Source organism: Balaenoptera acutorostrata, chromosome 1, assembly GCF_949987535.1.
Source record: "Balaenoptera acutorostrata chromosome 1, mBalAcu1.1, whole genome shotgun sequence".
NCBI lineage: Eukaryota > Metazoa > Chordata > Mammalia > Artiodactyla > Balaenopteridae > Balaenoptera > Balaenoptera acutorostrata.
Window position 1 is genome coordinate 119,758,645 of NC_080064.1, and position 17,047 is coordinate 119,775,691.

General features: G+C 43.1%; 1 protein-coding gene across 2 annotated transcripts in view; it reads left to right on the top strand.

The window, feature by feature from the left end:
• C1H1orf226 (chromosome 1 C1orf226 homolog) overlaps positions 1 to 17,047 on the top strand; it is a 312,030-nt gene that overhangs the window by 64,036 nt on the left and 230,947 nt on the right. For both annotated transcript variants that reach the window (XM_007171683.2, XM_007171682.3), the window contains exon 2: positions 12,892 to 12,963. In XM_007171683.2, the coding sequence (XP_007171745.2) occupies positions 12,892 to 12,963 (72 nt within the window). The remainder of the gene's footprint in view (positions 1 to 12,891; positions 12,964 to 17,047) is intronic.

Consider the following 17,047-nt stretch of genomic DNA (forward strand, 5'->3'; position numbering starts at 1 on the left):
TGTGATCTGTGTTTACTGTCCCTTCTAACCCTGAAATTCTACTTCCTTAATCTCACCATAACACCACTTTTTTGTTTTTTCCTTTTAGTCACAGTCTTTGAATGTTGGAATTTTTAAGTTGGAAAATGTGTAATATATTATTTTACCTTTTTACTTGGTGTGTCTTTAAAAATATATTCCTGCCTGGAAGTTTGGTACTGTTTGTGTTTTAGGGCCACTTCAGTGAGCCTGGTTTACCCACGCAGTCCCAGAAATGGTGTGGTGTTTGGACTCTTTGTTCTGGAAGCTTCAGCATGATACAGAAATAATCTATCTTGTGAGCTTCTGTTCAGTTTTACTGCACTGGAGAGTAGGAATATGAAATGGGATTGCTGAACTCTTATAAGATAGAAAAAATTCATTTTCTTTGGGAGAGGGAAATGTATTTTCTAGGACTAGAACTAAATTTCAGTACAGTTATAGCTCATTTTTCCCCCAGGGATTATTTATTTGGTGAACTCAAGCATCTTGATGACAGGCAGCAGTGCAGAAAGGCACAGAAGAGAGATTTGAGCAGCCAAGATGGATGGTGAATCTCATAGCCTTGTGTTGAAGGAGAATCTAATTTGGCTGCAGTTGTACTTTGTTTCCACAGCAGACCAAAAGGGGGAGAGTTACTGCATTGTTTGTTTGTTTTTTTAAATTTTATTTATTTTTGGCTGTGTTGGGTCTTCGTTGTGTGCAGGCTTTCTCTAGTTGTGGAGAGTGGAGACTACTCTTCGTTGTGGTGCACGGATTTCTCATTGTGGTGGCTTCTCTTGTTGCGGAGCACGGGCTCTAGGTGTGTGGGCTTCAGTAGTTGTAGCACATGGGCTCAGTAGTTGTGGCACATGGGCCCTAGAGCGCGTGAGCCTCAGTAGTTGCGGCGTGTGGGCTCAGTAGTTGCGGTGCGCGGGCTTAGTTGCTCCACAGCATGTGGGATCTTCCCGGACCAGGGATCGAACCCGTGTCCTCTGCATTGGCAGGCAGATTCTTAACCACTGCACCACCAGGGAGGTCCCCCTTGCATTGTTTTCTAATAACAGATTTATTGAGGTATAATTCACATGCCATAAAATTCACCCTAATAAGCATGTACAATTCAGTGATTTTTAGTATATTCACATAGTTGTGTGACAGGTATCTAGTAGCAGAACATTTTCATCATCTCCAAAGGAAAACATATACCATTAGCAGTCATTTCCCTAGTCCCTGGCAACCACTAATTCACTTCCTGTTTCTATGGATTTGCCTATTCTGGACATTTCCTATAAATAGAATAATACAGTATGTAGCTTTTTGTGACTAGCTTCTTTTAGTTAAAGTGATGTTTTCAAGGTTCATCCATACCGTAGCATGTATCAGTACTTCATTCCTTTTTATTGCCAAAAGATATTGTATGGATATGCCACATTTTTAAAATCTGTGCATCCGTTGATGAACATTTGTGTTGCTTCCATTTTTTGGCTGTTGTACATAGTGCTGCTACAAACATTCATGTATAAATTGTTACATAGCCATATGTCTTACTTTTTTATTTTTATTTATTTTTTGGCCATGCCGTGTGCCCTGTGGGATCTTAGTTCCCCGACCAGGGATCGAACCTGTGCCCCCTGCAGTGGAAGTGCGGAGTCTTAACCACTGGACTGCCAGGGAAGTCCCAGCCATATGTCTTCATTTTTCTTCGGTATAAACCTAGCAGTGGAATTGCTGGCTGATATATTAACTCTGTTTAACTTTTTGAGGAACGGCCAAACTTTTCCAAAGTGGCTGCACTATTTCCTACTGCAATTTCTCCATATCCTTGCCGACACTTTTTATTGTCTGTCTTTTTAAATTTTATCCATCCTAATAGGTAAGAAGTATGTCATTGTGGTCTTGATTTGCATTCCCCTAATGACTAATGGTTGAACATCTTTTCAAGTTCTTACTGGCCATTTGTTTATCTTCTTTGGAGAAATGTCTATTCATATTCGTTGCCCATTTTTCATTTGGGTTTTTTGTCTTTTATTGTTCTGAGAGTTATATTCTGGATAAAACACCTTTATTAGGTATGATTTGTGAATCTTTTTTCCCATTCTGTGAGTTGTATTTTTACTTTCTTGATGATATCCTTCGAAACACAGGTGCTTTTCATTTTACAAGTGCTTTTAATTTTAAGTCCAATTTATTTTCTTTCTTTTGTTTGTGTCATATCTAAGAAACCATTATCTAATCTAAGGTCATGAAGATACACTCCTTTGTTTTCTTCTAAGAGTTTCATAGTTTTAGCTCTTACATTGAGATGTATGATAAATTTTGAGTTAATTTTCACATATATGTGGTAGGAGTCTCATTTCATTCTTTTGCATGTGACTATTCAGTTGTCCCAGCACCATTGTTAGAAGACCTTTTTCCCCCAATGAATTATCATGGCACTCTTGTCAAAAATCAGTTGACTGTAAATGTAAGGATTTATTTCTGGACTCTCAATTTTGTTCCACTGATCTGTATGTCCAGCTTTATGCCAGTACCATCCTGTCTTGATTACTGTAGTTATGTAGTAATCTTTGAAATTGGAAAGTCTGAGTCCTTCAACTTTGTTTTTCTTTTTTAAGATTGATTTGGTGATTCTGGGTCCCTTGCATTTTCACACAAATTTTAGGATTGACTTGTCAATTTATTGCAAGAAAGGAAGATGGGATTCTGTGATATTGTGGTGTAATAAATATATATTTGGTCCCTGGTTTCTGGCACAGAACTCCTAAAGCTCTTAGAATTTCCTGAATGTTAGGGGTGAGAGGAGCATCTGTTGTCACTCATAAGCAGCACCTTACCTGAGTTGATGCTAATGAGGTGATTCTTGGTGGGACCCTAATAGCTTCGGGATGGGAGCTGGTTGCCAGAGGAACCAACCTTATGATTAGAGGGTTGGGACTTTCAGCCCCACCTCCCAACCTCATGGGAGGTGAGAGGGGCTGGAGATTAAGTCCAACCTCAATGGCCAGTCTATATAATAGAACCTTCTAAACAGTGGGATTTGGGGAGCTTCCAGGTTCGTGTTGGGAGGATGGTGTGCCCAGAGAGGCTTACCAGAACTCTGCTCCCCTTCCCACATACTTTGCCCTATGCATCTCTTCATCTGGCTGTTCATTTGTATCCTTTATAATAATTCAGTACTAGTAAGTAAAGTGTTTCCCTGAGTTCTGTGAGCTGTTATAGCGAATTATCAAACCTGAGAGGGGTCATAGGAACCCGTAATTTATAGCTGGTTGGTCAGAGGTACACGAGACGGAAGACTTGTGATTGGCGTCTGAAGTGGCGGGGCAGTCTTGTGGGACTGAGCTGTTAACTGTGGGGTCTGTGCTAACTCTGGGTAGTTAGTGTCAGAATTGAATTAAATTGTAGGATACCCAGTTGGTGTCTGCAGAGAAGTGCAGAATTACTTGGTGTGAAAAACCCACACATTTGATATCAGAAGTGCTGGTAGTAAAAACAGTGTATAGGTTTTAGTAGAAATTGCACTGAATTTGTAGATCAATTTGGAGAGTATTGCCATCTTTACAGTATTAAGTCTTTTGAACAATGAACATGGGAAGTCTTTCCATTGATTTATGCTGTCTTGACTTTCTTTCAATTATGATTTATAATTTTCATTGTACATCTTATACTTAAATTTATTCCTAAGCATTTTACTCTTTTTGAATATTACAGTATGCTATTGTGAATAAAATTGTTTTCATTTTTGAACGCATTCATTGGTCTTAATAGGGTTTTTTGTGTGTGTGTGTGTGTGTATATCTGTATTAACATGATCTTTATATAGAAAATCTTATCTGTAAATAGTTTTGCTTCTTCTTTTTTCAGTCTGGATGCCTTTTATTTCTTTTCTTGCCTAATTTCCCTGACTAGGACTTTTAGATCAATGTTGAATAGAAGTGATGAGAATGAACATCTTTGACTTGGTCATGATCTTAGAGAAAAAGCATTCAGTCTTTTACCATCCAGTATGATGTTGGCCCTGGGTTTTTCGTAGATGTTCCTTATTAGGTTGAGGAAGTTTCCTTCCACTGATAGTTTGTAGAGTGTTTTCATCATGAAAGGATATTGGATTTTTGTCAAACACGTTTTGTCTATTGGGAGGATCATTTGGTGTTTGTCCTTTATTCCATTAATATGGTATAGTGCATTAATTAGTTTTCATATATTAAACCAACCTTGCATTCTTGGGAAAAATTCCACTTGGTCATTGTATCAATCCTTTTTATATGTTGTTGGATTTGTCTTGCTAGTACTTGAGGATTTGGGGACAGTTGTCAAAAGCAGAAGTATATATGGCATATTGTTATCATTTTTGCTGCTAACAATGTAGGAAGCATTAGAAAAGTCCTAAAAATCAGCCTCAAGGATTCAAAAGACATAGTAGTAATCTGGAGACATTTCTCATGGAGTCATTGCTGATATTAGCTTATATATTAAGTGATGTATATAATGGTTATTCTGAGTCTTGAAGAAATACATTGGATTCTAGTTCAGAGTCTCAATTATTAGGGAAGAGTATAATATATTTTAGGACAATTTCCAGTCAAGAAAGAGAAAAGAGAGAAAAATAAAGAAAAGGTTGGTATTTAAATGGGGGTACATGCCAGTTATCTGGAAATTTTACTAGTTGTGGGGTTTTGGTCGGTGATAAATGACCGCTGTACTAGAGTTCCTGCATCCCCAACTCTTTTCCTGGTCACAGCCTGTTCATCTGGAGGGAAAGGTGACAAGGTATGTACCTCAAGCTGAGCCTATTCTGTGAGGTTCTGTGAGCAGTGTCATAGTTAGTCACTCCCTGCTGGGGGTGGTCCTTGGGTGGGGGCGGGAGTCTGTCAGTGTCTGTGTAGCTTGGTCACTGGTGACACTCCCTGCTCATGCCGTTCATCCCTTCCCTTTTGTTTGAGCCTGTTGGGGTTGAATTCTAGATTCCATCCTCCCATTAACTCTGTGGCATTTTGAATTACCTTGTTTTGTGCAGAGTCGTTAGTCTGTGAGAATCCAAGACAGGATTATTGTAGAGCTACAAATTCTGCCTCCTTAGGGTCTTTTTGGCCCACAAAGAAAGAGCATAATGATATAAAGAATATCATCTCTTTATGGTTGTATGATATTTTAAAAACTAGAATAGTTTTGTCTGCATGATCTAATTTTGATTCTTATGACAACTTTGACTTACAGGCAGTACAGATATTAGCTATATTCTATGGATGAAACAGGCTTGGAGAGTTTAAATACTTAGAATCTAGCAGGTACAGAGTGTTGGTACTGGGAAATCCCTCTCTGGCATCATCCTGGAGTCTCCTCATCTCTGTGTTTCTTCAGTTCCCTGGTCCTTTCCAATAGTGGGATCATTTTTTCCTCCTTCAGTGTCATTGCTCCATTTTCATAATGAACATCTTCAGTTCCATTCCCAGTGTCATTCAGTGAATCAAATGGTGATCCCTTTTCCTTTTTCTGCAAATCTTCATGCCCTGAAATTTTTCATTGGTTTGTTTTTGACCTCATGATCATTCTGGTGTCTGTACACAGGCTTACTTGTCCAGCTCAGTTTGAGTTTAATGTAGTGAACCAGGCCTTATTGGGGCACACTGGCTTGTGTTCATCCTGAATGCTTATTTCCTACTGAAGTATGAGTGTTTCAGTGAAGGGTAGGGAGACCCACTTTGGTTCTGATTCCGCCACTCACAAACTATATTCTTCTCTTTGAGCCTCAGTTTTCCCTTCTGTAAAATGAAGGGTTGGATCAAATGACCTTTAAGGCCACTTAAGCTGTTGGGTCTGACTTCCCTATGATTTTCTCATGTTCTTTGTTCATTTCTCCATTCCTGGCTTACCTGGTTGTTCTACAGGTGATTTCAGTATCATGGAATGTCAGTGTTTCTCTTTGCCTCTCACTATGCCCTGGGCTTCCCCCTTTTCCTTTTTTTTTTTTTTTTTTCCCCTATAGGAGAAATAACCTGCAGTCTAAGTAAGCATCCCAGGTGGAAGGAATGGAAAGCACTCCCTGACCAGGATGCAGCCCTAGCCCCTGCCCCATGCCTGCATCTGTGATGTAAGCGAGAGATCTTAATTGTGAAGCTGAGGCTTTCATTCAAGAGCTAATAGTTGAAAGACTAGAACAGGTTTCCGTCTTACTGCTTTTTTCTCTCCTCTTTGCTCTCTCATTCAGAGTCCTCATAATAAAGAAAAATGATGAAGCCAACCCATCTAAGCTTTTGCTAATGGAGACTAAAAGAACTCACAGAGGCAGCCTCTCCATGGGCACGTTGCATGGTTCAGTCTTACCCTCTGTGCCTTTTAGAGAATTGCAAGGCATTAGCATAAAGACAAGTCACCACAATTATTTATTTTGCACCCAGCCCCTTAATGTTGAGGAGCAGGAAGGATTCTGCTGTGATCTCCGGCACATTCATCGGCCCCCGCTGAGCCCCTGATCAATAGTGACACAGTCGCATCAGATGGCCTTCAAATAGTACTTTCTTTTTCAGATGGGCTGGGAGAGAGAGGAAGAAATATAAGTGCTTCATTCCTCTTAGACTACAAATAAATAAAGACATGGTGTGCAGCCGCATTTCAAGCATTTTGGAAGCTTTTCTGGTGTGTGGGTGTTGGGGACGGATAGGGGGAGGACCGGGGAGAGGGGAACCTGCACTGAGGCTTCTGTCTTGTTGCAGGCGGTGGTAAGAACACTGGTAAATGTCCATATGGGTACTTCTAAGTCCCCACTGCCCCTCCTGCACACCTCAGCACCTGGAGAACAGAGCAGGCCGCAGAAGTGGGGTGTGGGGCACCCCGAGGCAGCTTTTCTCCTTTTGGTTCCCTCCCCCAGAGCATTTAGTAGAAGGTCATTGGCTGAGTGCGTGCCCTGGAATCTGGGGCCACCGCTGCTGCTGCAGTTAATGCTGCTTTGTTCGATGCTAAATGAGGCGAGAACTTTCACCCAGGTCACATTCATAATCCTGCTCAGCAGGACGCTCAGCTGTGCACCGAGAGCAGTTTCTGCAGGCAAGGAGGAACTTTCCTGTTGGAGCAGTCGCGCTGGCCTGGAGTGGGGAGAACGGGCTTTTCGATGCCAGTTCTGCCATGAACTGTGTCCTTGGACCAGGTCACTTCTGCGGGCTGCAGTTACCCCGCACTCATTCAGCAGATACTTGAGTTTTACTCTGCCAGACCCTGTTCTAAGGGCTGGGAATGCAGGAATATGAGGGCAAGGTCTCAGCCCTCAAGGAGCTTCCATTCTACTGGGCAAGGCAGATAGCGACCATATAAATGAGGCAAACCCCTAAGTGCAGACCATGTTAAATGCTGGGAAGGATACAGCATGATGTGAAAAAGAGTAACTTTAGATGGAGTCATAGTGGTGAATATTTATTAAGCGCTGGCAGGATACCCAGCTGTGCTAAATGCTTTTCATATGTTCTTACTTAATCTTTCTTCTGTGACATAACCTTGGACGTGATTCCTAAGGTTCCTTTTGGGAAATTGTCTGCACCTATGATTCCAAGTTTTTAGCAGGTATCAGGACAGAGGATTGGTTACGGGACTAACTCAGATGGGCCCATCACAGCTGGTGATTTCTAGATACAAGCAGCGTATCAGATTTTCTACTGCTTCTGTGTATTTTCGGAGAGAGAACTCAGTGTGGCCAGGAGACCTGAAGGATATGAGAAGGTAGGCAGGGTGATGGAATAAAAACCAGGCCAGGTTTGGGACGTGAAGGGAGAGAGTTAATAAGAATGCAGGCAGTGGGGAGGGTCCTGGACTGGGACCCAGGAGCTGGGGGCAGAACAAGCCCCTTCTCTGCCACCTGCTAACCGCTTTAGGCCTCATTGTCTATCTTTGTAACAGGAGGGGTGTCCTCCTGAACCTCACATGGATGTGCTCTGGGCTGAGGCTGTAGCACTGAGTGGTTTTCAGAGAGATGTAAGATGGGAATGCAGAGATCCAGGGACCTTTACATTGTGCCCATTTATGGGGGCCCTGTCCTTTTACCCCAGGAGAATGTGGCACTGTGGTCTTTCCCCATGGCCTTGCCTGCATTGGCCAGTCAGTGGGGTTTTTATAGCCCATGACAGAAGATTCTGCTGTCTTCCTCTGAAGAGTGTAGATTTTTGTTCTTAAGGACAGTTGATGGGGCTGGTCTTAAATCCTAAATCTGCCTGTGCTGAGGTGAGCAGCTGCCACCCTCTGCTGGACTCCTTGCAGCCTCCTTTGCACATGTGCAGTTGGTGGGGTCATCCAAGACCTGAGCGGGATTTATGCACGATTGGGGCTCCTTTTCTCTCAGAAGTTTCTGCTCACTTTCAGGCTCTAGTGACCAACTCCCCAGGCCGTCTGAGTGAGTCTTTTGGCCTAAGCTCCAGGCAGCCAAGGCAGCACTTGCAGGATTGTGCTATTGGGCAAAACTGCACAAACCAGGTCTTACCTAGTGTGGTTCCCTCCCTTTAAGGGTTGATTCTCTGCCAGTCTCTGCCTGCTTTTGGTCTCTCTCCAGTGCCTTCAAAGTTAACTTTTATTATTTCAGTTAACAGACTTAATTTTTTTAGAGTGGTTTTAGGGTTACAGAAAAATTGGGTAGAGAGGACAGAGCTCCCATATACCCGCTCAACCTGCCCCCCCGCCCAGTTTCCCATTATTAACATCTTGCATTAGTGTGGTGCATTTGTTACCATCGATGAGCCCATATTGATAAATTATAATTAACTAATATCCATAGTTTATATGTATCCATAGTTCACTCTTCGTACATTCTGTGCAGTTATTTCTTTGTATCTTGTCCAGAGTTTGTTGGAGGCCTAGCCTGAGGATACCAGTTTCTCCAGCATTATCACAAGCAGAATCATCTGATGCATTTATTTTTGATTCATACATAAGCTTTTTCCCAGTCTCTGGAAACACTTGACAGAAACCTTGTAAATAAAGGGAGTTCCTTGACAAGGGCGAGGGCAGAAAGTCTAACAAGTCGATGGGCGGCGATGATATTTGCGGCTGTGTTAAGCTGTTATGTCTTGATGTTTTTAGTGTGATTCATGTACCAGGAAACACTACAGTTCAGTTTATCACTGTCTTCAGAAGTTAATCTCCAGAAAATAGGGTGGAAGCAAGAAAATGGGGGAAAAAAAAAACCACCAAAAAACAAACCAACAACAAAAAAAACCTTCATGAGGTATTAACCTAGCACCAAGGGTGAGGTTTTCTGGAAACTTACAAAGAATATCTGAAGTCCGTTGGTTAACCTTATTTGCACTTAACTCCTGCTTATTCTGTGAGTAGCTTCCTGCGTGTGAAGGCACTCACGTACCTTCCTCTTCCACTGGAAGAGGAAGCCACAGATAAAACTGACTTAGATAGGGCTTCCCTGGTGGCACAGTGATTAAGAACCTGCCTGCCAATGCAGGGGACATAGGTTCGAGTCTAGGTCCGGGAAGATCCCACATGCCACAGAGCAACTAAGCCCGTGCGCCACAATAACTGAAGCCCGCTCGCCTAGAGCCCGTGCTCCGCAAGAGAAGCCACCACAATGAGAAGCCCGCGCACCGCAACGAAGAGTAGCCCCTGCTCGCTGAAACTAGAGAAAGCCTGTGAGCAGCAACAATGACCCAATGCAGCCAAAAATAAAATAAATAAATAAATAAAAAACTGACTTGGATAAATCTCACATGTTGATTACTTAGTACAATTTGCATCTTCCTTCTAGTTTCTTTTTTTTTTTTTCTTTCTAGGTGGTAATGAAAAGGAAGCAGGCCCTGATATTTTTAAACTTGTGTGGTTGTACGAACCACCTTTCAGGTGGGTCTGGTCTACGACTGTGTCTTACACTTTGCCCAAAACGGAGCCTCAGAATGGACTGAAGTTAGTTGTGGAGGTGGTAATGTTTAGGTATCGAGATACTTTTTTGGTTTTTTTTGTTATACATGTACATAACGGCAGTAATCACTTATCGTACTCTCTGGTTTTGCCCTGAGGAGTGGGATTTCTGACCCCTCCCCTGCTTCCCTGAAATTGTCGCTGTTTTTTGGTTCATGATTAGTGTGGATATTTGGCTTTTGATCCCTACTTCGTGTTTCCTATTAATCTCCTTGAATAACCGTAAGGTGCAGCTATGGTAGAGATGGGTTATCTGCTCCAGACTCTCCTCAGAAAGACAGATTTGTGATTTTCTTCACATGATTGGGAAGGAGGATGAGTGAGTGTGTGGTGTGAATACAAGTGGGATGTGTTAGTGAGTGTGGGATGACCGTGTGCATGCTTTGTGTGGGGGGTGTGTGTGTGTGTGTGGTGATCAGTCATGTGTATGCATGTGGCACATGAGGTGTGTGAACGTGTGCCCTGATGTGTGTGTGTGAAGGTGTGTGGTGTATGCGTGCACATGTACCAGGTTGGCTGATGGCGTGAAGGAGGCACTAATAGCATGAAGATGTTGGGTGTCCTCACGTGAGTGCCTTCACATGCAGGATGCTACTCGCTTGTTCGGAAAAGCTGCCTTTCCATTCTGTCTGTGTTGCTTCCATCCTCACTGTACCCCGAACGCTTTGGGATTCTCAGTCCAGCGGGGCCTCTTCTTGAGAAGGGATGGGGATGGGACGCATCTGGGCATCTGCATTCAGGCCCAGTTGTGGACCTCACTGGGTAGCAGGCCCTTTCCTGGGGTTGCAGGGATCAGTGTGGGAGGACCGTTCAGTCCTCCAGGTTTACCTGTAACGGGTGACCTTGCTCGGTCTTGAGATCCAGGCTCCCATGTGATGCCAGAGGGAACACAAGCCTTGAAGGTCTGATGGCCAAGTGAGCCCTGACTGCTCAGAGTTCAGGGCAAGAGCCATCAGGCGTGCAGCATTCAGGAGAGGGAGCACGGAAACTGCCCCCGGCAGGGGGGGTGCTTTGAAGTTGGGCAATCACAAACCCGGCCTCACGTCATTCCTGGCTTATGTGGGTCACTGACATGCTGACAAACGGTGGGGCCCCAGCAGAGCTCAGAGGGCAGAAACACCAGCCATGGTTAAAGCTGACAGCACGCTTAGATCCTTAGATCGAGGGGGCTTTGTTTACCTGCTGTGGTGAGGCTGTCCATCTGGGGCCCAGACTTCCTACAGGCTGCTCGGAATCTTGATCTTCAGTGTGTTAGCACAAACTGTGGGTCAGTACTAGGGGAAATCCTTTCCCAGTATTTAGTTTTTGTAAACCCTCCTCACTGGGGCCAGCCTTAATTCCAAATTTTAGGAAGAACCTTTTATTCCCGTAACCACAGGAAATATGTTTTCGGTAGAAATGACTGTCCTGCTCTTATCTTCTATTAATGCAATCTTGGGTTGCGTAGACTTTTAAATTATCCTGGCGCTGTTAATTGCTAGGATATCCTCTGGGCTATTTTATATGTGTGTGTAAAAAGGAAAGACAAATTCCAGTGGGTCAGTGTGGAATGGGATGGTGCTTAATAAATGTTGGGTTGTCCTCTTTCCTTGTTTCATCCTGCTAAGTAATGATATCTAGAAATAATCTATAATTTTGATCCAGCCATCCCACTTGTAGGAATCCAGCCTAAAGGGCTACGTGGATGAGCTCAAAGGTGTGTAGATAAGGAGGGTTGTGGAAGCAATTTTGTAGTAGTGCCCTAGGGGAAGTGTCCATCGGTCACCAGGGCAGCCATCACAGGTAATGTGATAGACCTGTATGCGTCGGTGGAGAAAGATGTCCAAGTTATATTTAAAGTTAAAAAATCAAGTTGCAGAACAACGTGAGTAGTATGAATCTTTTTACATAAAAGAAATTCCTCTGGGTGTCTATGAATATATATATATGTCCATTAATATACAAAAAGAGATGTACATCAAACTGTTGACAGTGGGGGACTTTATTCTTTTGCTCTGCATGTATCTGCATTATTTGAATAGTGTACAGCAAGAAATTATATACAGTATTAGACAACCTGTATGTCATTTGGTTTTAAAATTAACTTAAAAGTTTAATCAAGTTAAATTTTTTTTTAAAAAATAAATTTATTTATTTATTTATTTATTTTTGGCTGTGTTGGGTCTTCGTTTCTGTGCAAGGACTTTCTCCAGTTGCGGCGAGTGGGGGCCACTCTTCATCGCGGTGCGCGGGCCTCTCGCTGTCGCGGCCTCTCTTGTTGCGGAGCACAGGCTCCAGAAGCGCAGGCTCAGTAGTTGTGGCTCACGGGCCTAGCCGCTCCGCGGCATGTGGGATCTTCCTGGACCGGGGCACGAACCCGTGTCCCCTGCATTGGCAGGTGGATTCCTAACCACTGCGCCACCAGGGAAGCCCCAAGTTAAATTTTTTAATACATAACTAGTCCATTCTTTTTCTACATTTAGGAAATTACTCAAATGTGTGAGGTCTCTATAACATCCAGGGCTAACTCAATATAGTTCCATTAATTAAAAAAAGTAGATATTCATCTTTTTTATTCTTTTGGATGGCTTTAATGCATGCAGACCAGATTTGTGTAAGAGATTTATACCTTAGCTCATTTTATCTTTACTGAAATCCCATTTTACAGATGAGGAAATTGAGACAAAGGCAAAGTAGCTTGCCACAAATATAGTGGTGGGAGATTCTTCATACCCAACTCTTTCTGTTTCAGGAGCCTGCTTGTTTAAACACAGTCCTTGGCTGCATCTCTGATTAAGAACGAGATGGAAAGGAAGCGGTTTCTTGTTTTGCTTTTGTATAAAGTTAGAAATAGTCTCAAGACATCCTTTTGGCTCTTAATTTCCTCATCTGTAAAATGGGAAGATGAACTTGATGACTTCCAAAGGTCCTTCCAGCCCTAACATTCTGTGATTAGGGGCATTTGCCATCCCTCTTCTCAGTGAGTGTTTGCTTCTTTCCCCGCAGTATGTCGGAAGCCTGGACGTGCCGAGGCCCAACAGCAGAGTGGAGATTGTGGCTGCCATGCGTCGGATCCGGGTGAGTGGCTGGAGGTGGGGCTGTTGTGGAGCTGGAACTCAAGCGTCCGCCCTTTTAGAAAGTACTGGAGGTACCAGAATGGATGGCTGCACTCTTTGCAAGACCCCTACATGGTCCAGGGGAGCTGTTCTGAGTTAGGTGGTTGATCTTGATTAAAGACCAAGGTAAAATGGATATATGATGGTTGGAGGGCTACCACCCTCCCTCTCTTGTGACCTGCTGCTTCTCAAACTGAGACACGTTACCCTTGAGGTTGTGTGGGTTCTGCCAGGGAATGAGAGAGACTGGTGAAGTATCTTTTTTATTCAAAGATTTTCGTGAAAAGGTTTAGTATTAGTAATTAGCTGATAATTGGCTCAAAGCATTTCAAAAGTAAAGCTTTTTTTGTGGTACATAAAGAGGATCTACTTAAATTTTTAAAAACAAATGTGGAATTTCAACAGAATTTCCTTGGGTGGTTGCTTTAGGCTCTGGACATGTGTGTGGGTTCTCTTCTGCCATTTCCGGTACTCTAGTATAGAGTTTGATCAACTTTCCAACCTGTTGCTTTCGGAGTCTGTGGTATGCGGAGCAGAGATGGAATAAAAATTAAGTTGTCTTCTGATCACTGTGAAGGAATTTGCCCATGTGCTCTGTCATGAAACAGAGGAAATTAGATTTGTGCATTTCGAAGGTAGGGTTGGGATTGGTCAAACAAATTGTAATGACTTTTTGGAGAGAATCGGTGTCGGAGGTGGCTGGATTGGTCATCCTGAATGCAGCCTGGTTTGGACTCTTTGTCGTCTAGAAGAATCTACTCACCTCAGTGGAAAATATATAGATGTTGGGAGCTTCATTTTGCTTTTTGCCAGGTTTACTTTCAGTCAATTCACCTGAGCAACAGAAACCTCAATTCAATGACAGCAGTTTTGGGAAGAAAATTAGTGTGTTTGCTTCTGTTTCTCTAAGCAGTTCATCAGCCTACTAAAATAATTTTTTCACTGCTTTGGCCCTCCCAGTCCTTCAGCATTTTATTTATTTATTTATTTATTATTATTATTTTTTGGGCTGTGTTGGGTCTTCGTTTCTGTGCGAGTGCTTTCTCTGGTTTCGGCGAGCGGGGGCCGCTCTTCATCGCGGTGCGCAGGCCTCTCACTATCGCGGCCTCTCTTGTTGCGGAGCACAGGCTCCAGACGCGCAGGCTCAGTAGTTGTGGCCCACGGGCCTAGTTGCTCCGCGGCATGTGGGATCCTCCCAGACCAGGGCTCAAACCCGTGTCCCCTGCATTGGCAGGCAGATTCTCAACCGCTGCGCTACCAGGGAAACCCCTTCAGCATTTTTTATTGTTAAGTTGAATTTGTTGAAACTACTATTAAATACAGCAATACTGTTTTTCATGGACATAGAAATGAGTCACTTTCACATGAGTTCATTTAATGTTCATAGTGAGCTGTGAAGAAGGGGTCACGTTTCCTTCATTTTCTAGATTAAACTGAGGCTCAGAGAGTCATAGAGGTCTAGAAGTGGTGGGCATGTGGCCTGAATGCAGTTCTCCAGTTGGTTTCGTGAGAATGTGCAAAATGCATCACACCTTTGGCTTCAGGCCTGGCATTCAGTATCCCCAGGCCTCTTCTCTTCCTTCACCTTCCTGCTCAGGTAGAAAGCACCAAGGCCTCAGCTGAGCTTATCTGGGGTGTTGCTCTTGTGAGGATAGGTTACTGCTCTCATCATGGTTGTGACCTTGGGGTTTCAACAACAAAAAAGTCCCTCTTTTCTTCATATTTGACGAAGAGACAGCGCATATGTTGTTGCTAATATCACTATCATTATTACAGTAACAAATATTAATAATAGTAGCTATCAATAACAGTAGCTACTATTCAGTACTTACTATGTGATAGGTGCTTTATTAGGCCTTTTAATATGGAAATAATGTTATTATTTGTAGCTACTCTAGATGAGGTGAGGGTATTATTGTTAAATTTTATAGATGAGGAAATGGAAGCCTGGGGCATTAAATAATTAATTCTAGATCAAATGGGTGTCAATAGTTGGAGCTGGGATTCATGCCCAGGGCTGTGCTCCTCCCTAATTTGGGTGATGATCCCAGCTGGAGAACCAAAAGGTAGGGACATGGAGCTTCCCCAGTGAGGGAGTCAGTGGCAGAAATACAACTTTGTAGAAGGAACAGAGGTACAGGAAAACATCCCCTTGAAGCAACGGAGGGTCAGGGTGTGTGGTGGGGCTGGCCATGCATGGGATCTGGAGGCCTTTGGGGCTGGAGTGTGGCCCCTGTCTCCTCTTCCCTCATCACTTGTCAGCCCAACTGGCCATGTGCCAGTAGCTCCGTTCCCTGTGACCTGCTTCTGGTTCTTAATGAGCAGCTCATTAAATTAGATGGAGAAGTGAATTGGCCAGAAAGCTGTTTGGTCTGGCTGTCCAGTCACTTGTTTAGTCTGACCACCAATAAGAACTCCGGGTGTGTGTTTTACCCTGAACCCCCCAATTCACTGCTAGGTCCAGGCTGCTATTTTCTTTTCTTCTCTCCCTTTCAAAAGCTGTCTTGCCTGTAATTACAGTTGTCGAGAACTAGGGCATGTGATTTCGGTGTAAAAGACTGTGCCTGACTCTGTCCTTTTGTGTTGAACGGTGGCAGGCTAAAGTTGGGCAGGACACTGCGGAGTTTGGTTCCTGGATGCTCTTGTGGATTCACAGGGTGCAGGCCTCCAGCTTGGCCCTGAGCAGTGTCTCGTCCTCAGAGAGAAGCAGTTACTGTAAGGATCATGGTAACCTTACGTCTGTGAAATGGGTCGTGCCTCGCCAGGCCCTTTAGACGCCAGTCTCCCTGATCCCCTCTGGAGCTCTGCACGGGACAGTGCAGACTGTCTCCATTTCACAGAGAGGGAAGCACCTGGAGTGAAGGGATTGGCCTGAGGTTGGCCAGATTCATCTTTTGAGTTGGGGTTCCAGCAGCTGTACGGATTCCTGTTCCTGCCCCAGGGCCACACCTGCAGTGTTGACTCTGAGCTAAATATATGGACTGTTGATTTGACTGGTGTTTTTCCTCTCTTCTTTTCCCCATTTCTCATTGGTTCCCTTGCCATATAGATTTTCTTTTAAAATTTGTTATCTGTCTTCGGCATCTTTTTCTTTTCTCATGTGCTTTCAAAGATTATTTTTTTTTATGGTGGTTAAAAACACATCACATATTTAACCGTTTAAAAGTGTATAATTCAATAATGTTAAGTATATTTACACTGTTGTGTAACAGATCACTCTAAAATTTTATCTTGGAAAACTGAAATTCTATACCCATTGAACACTAATTCTTCTTCCCTCTCCCCCCAGCTGTTGACCGCCACCTTTACATTTTCTCTTTCTGTGATTTTTGACTACTCAGATACCTCATATATATGGAATCATAGTTTGCCATTCTGTGACTGGCTTATTTCACTTAGCATAATGTCCTTGAGGTTCATCCATATTGTAGCATGTAACAGGATTTCCTTCCTTTTTTAAGACTGCATAGTATTCAGTTGAATGTATGTAACACATTTTCTTTATCCATTTATCTGCTGTACCCTTGGGTTTCTAACACCTTTTGGCTACTGTGAATAATGCTGCAGTGAACATTATTCACAGGAGCATGTGAATAATGCTCCTGAACAAAACAGGATCTCAAAGAGATATGCACATATCTCTTTGAGATCCTGTTTTGAATTCCTGTGGATTGTATACTCAGAAGTGAGATTGCTGGATTATATGGTAGTTCTTTTTAAAAATTCTTTGAGGAACCTCCATACTGTGTTCCATAACGGTTGTACCGTTTTTAATTCCTGCACCAATATAAAAGGGTTCCAAGATTTTTTCTTCTTCTCAGTAACGTGTACCTTCTTGGTACACATGAATTTAAATAGATGAATAGATGAATTTTCTTTAAATAGATGAATTGTCTTTTTCTGGTAAGGATTTGCTGGGGTGGGAACCACTAAGCACTTGGAGTGTTTCTGCATAGTCTCAGGGAGCAGGACATGGATTCACAGTGGATTGCCAGGTTACTTGCTGTCGTAGGGGCCTCCTGCCTGAACTGCCCAATGCTGGGGTG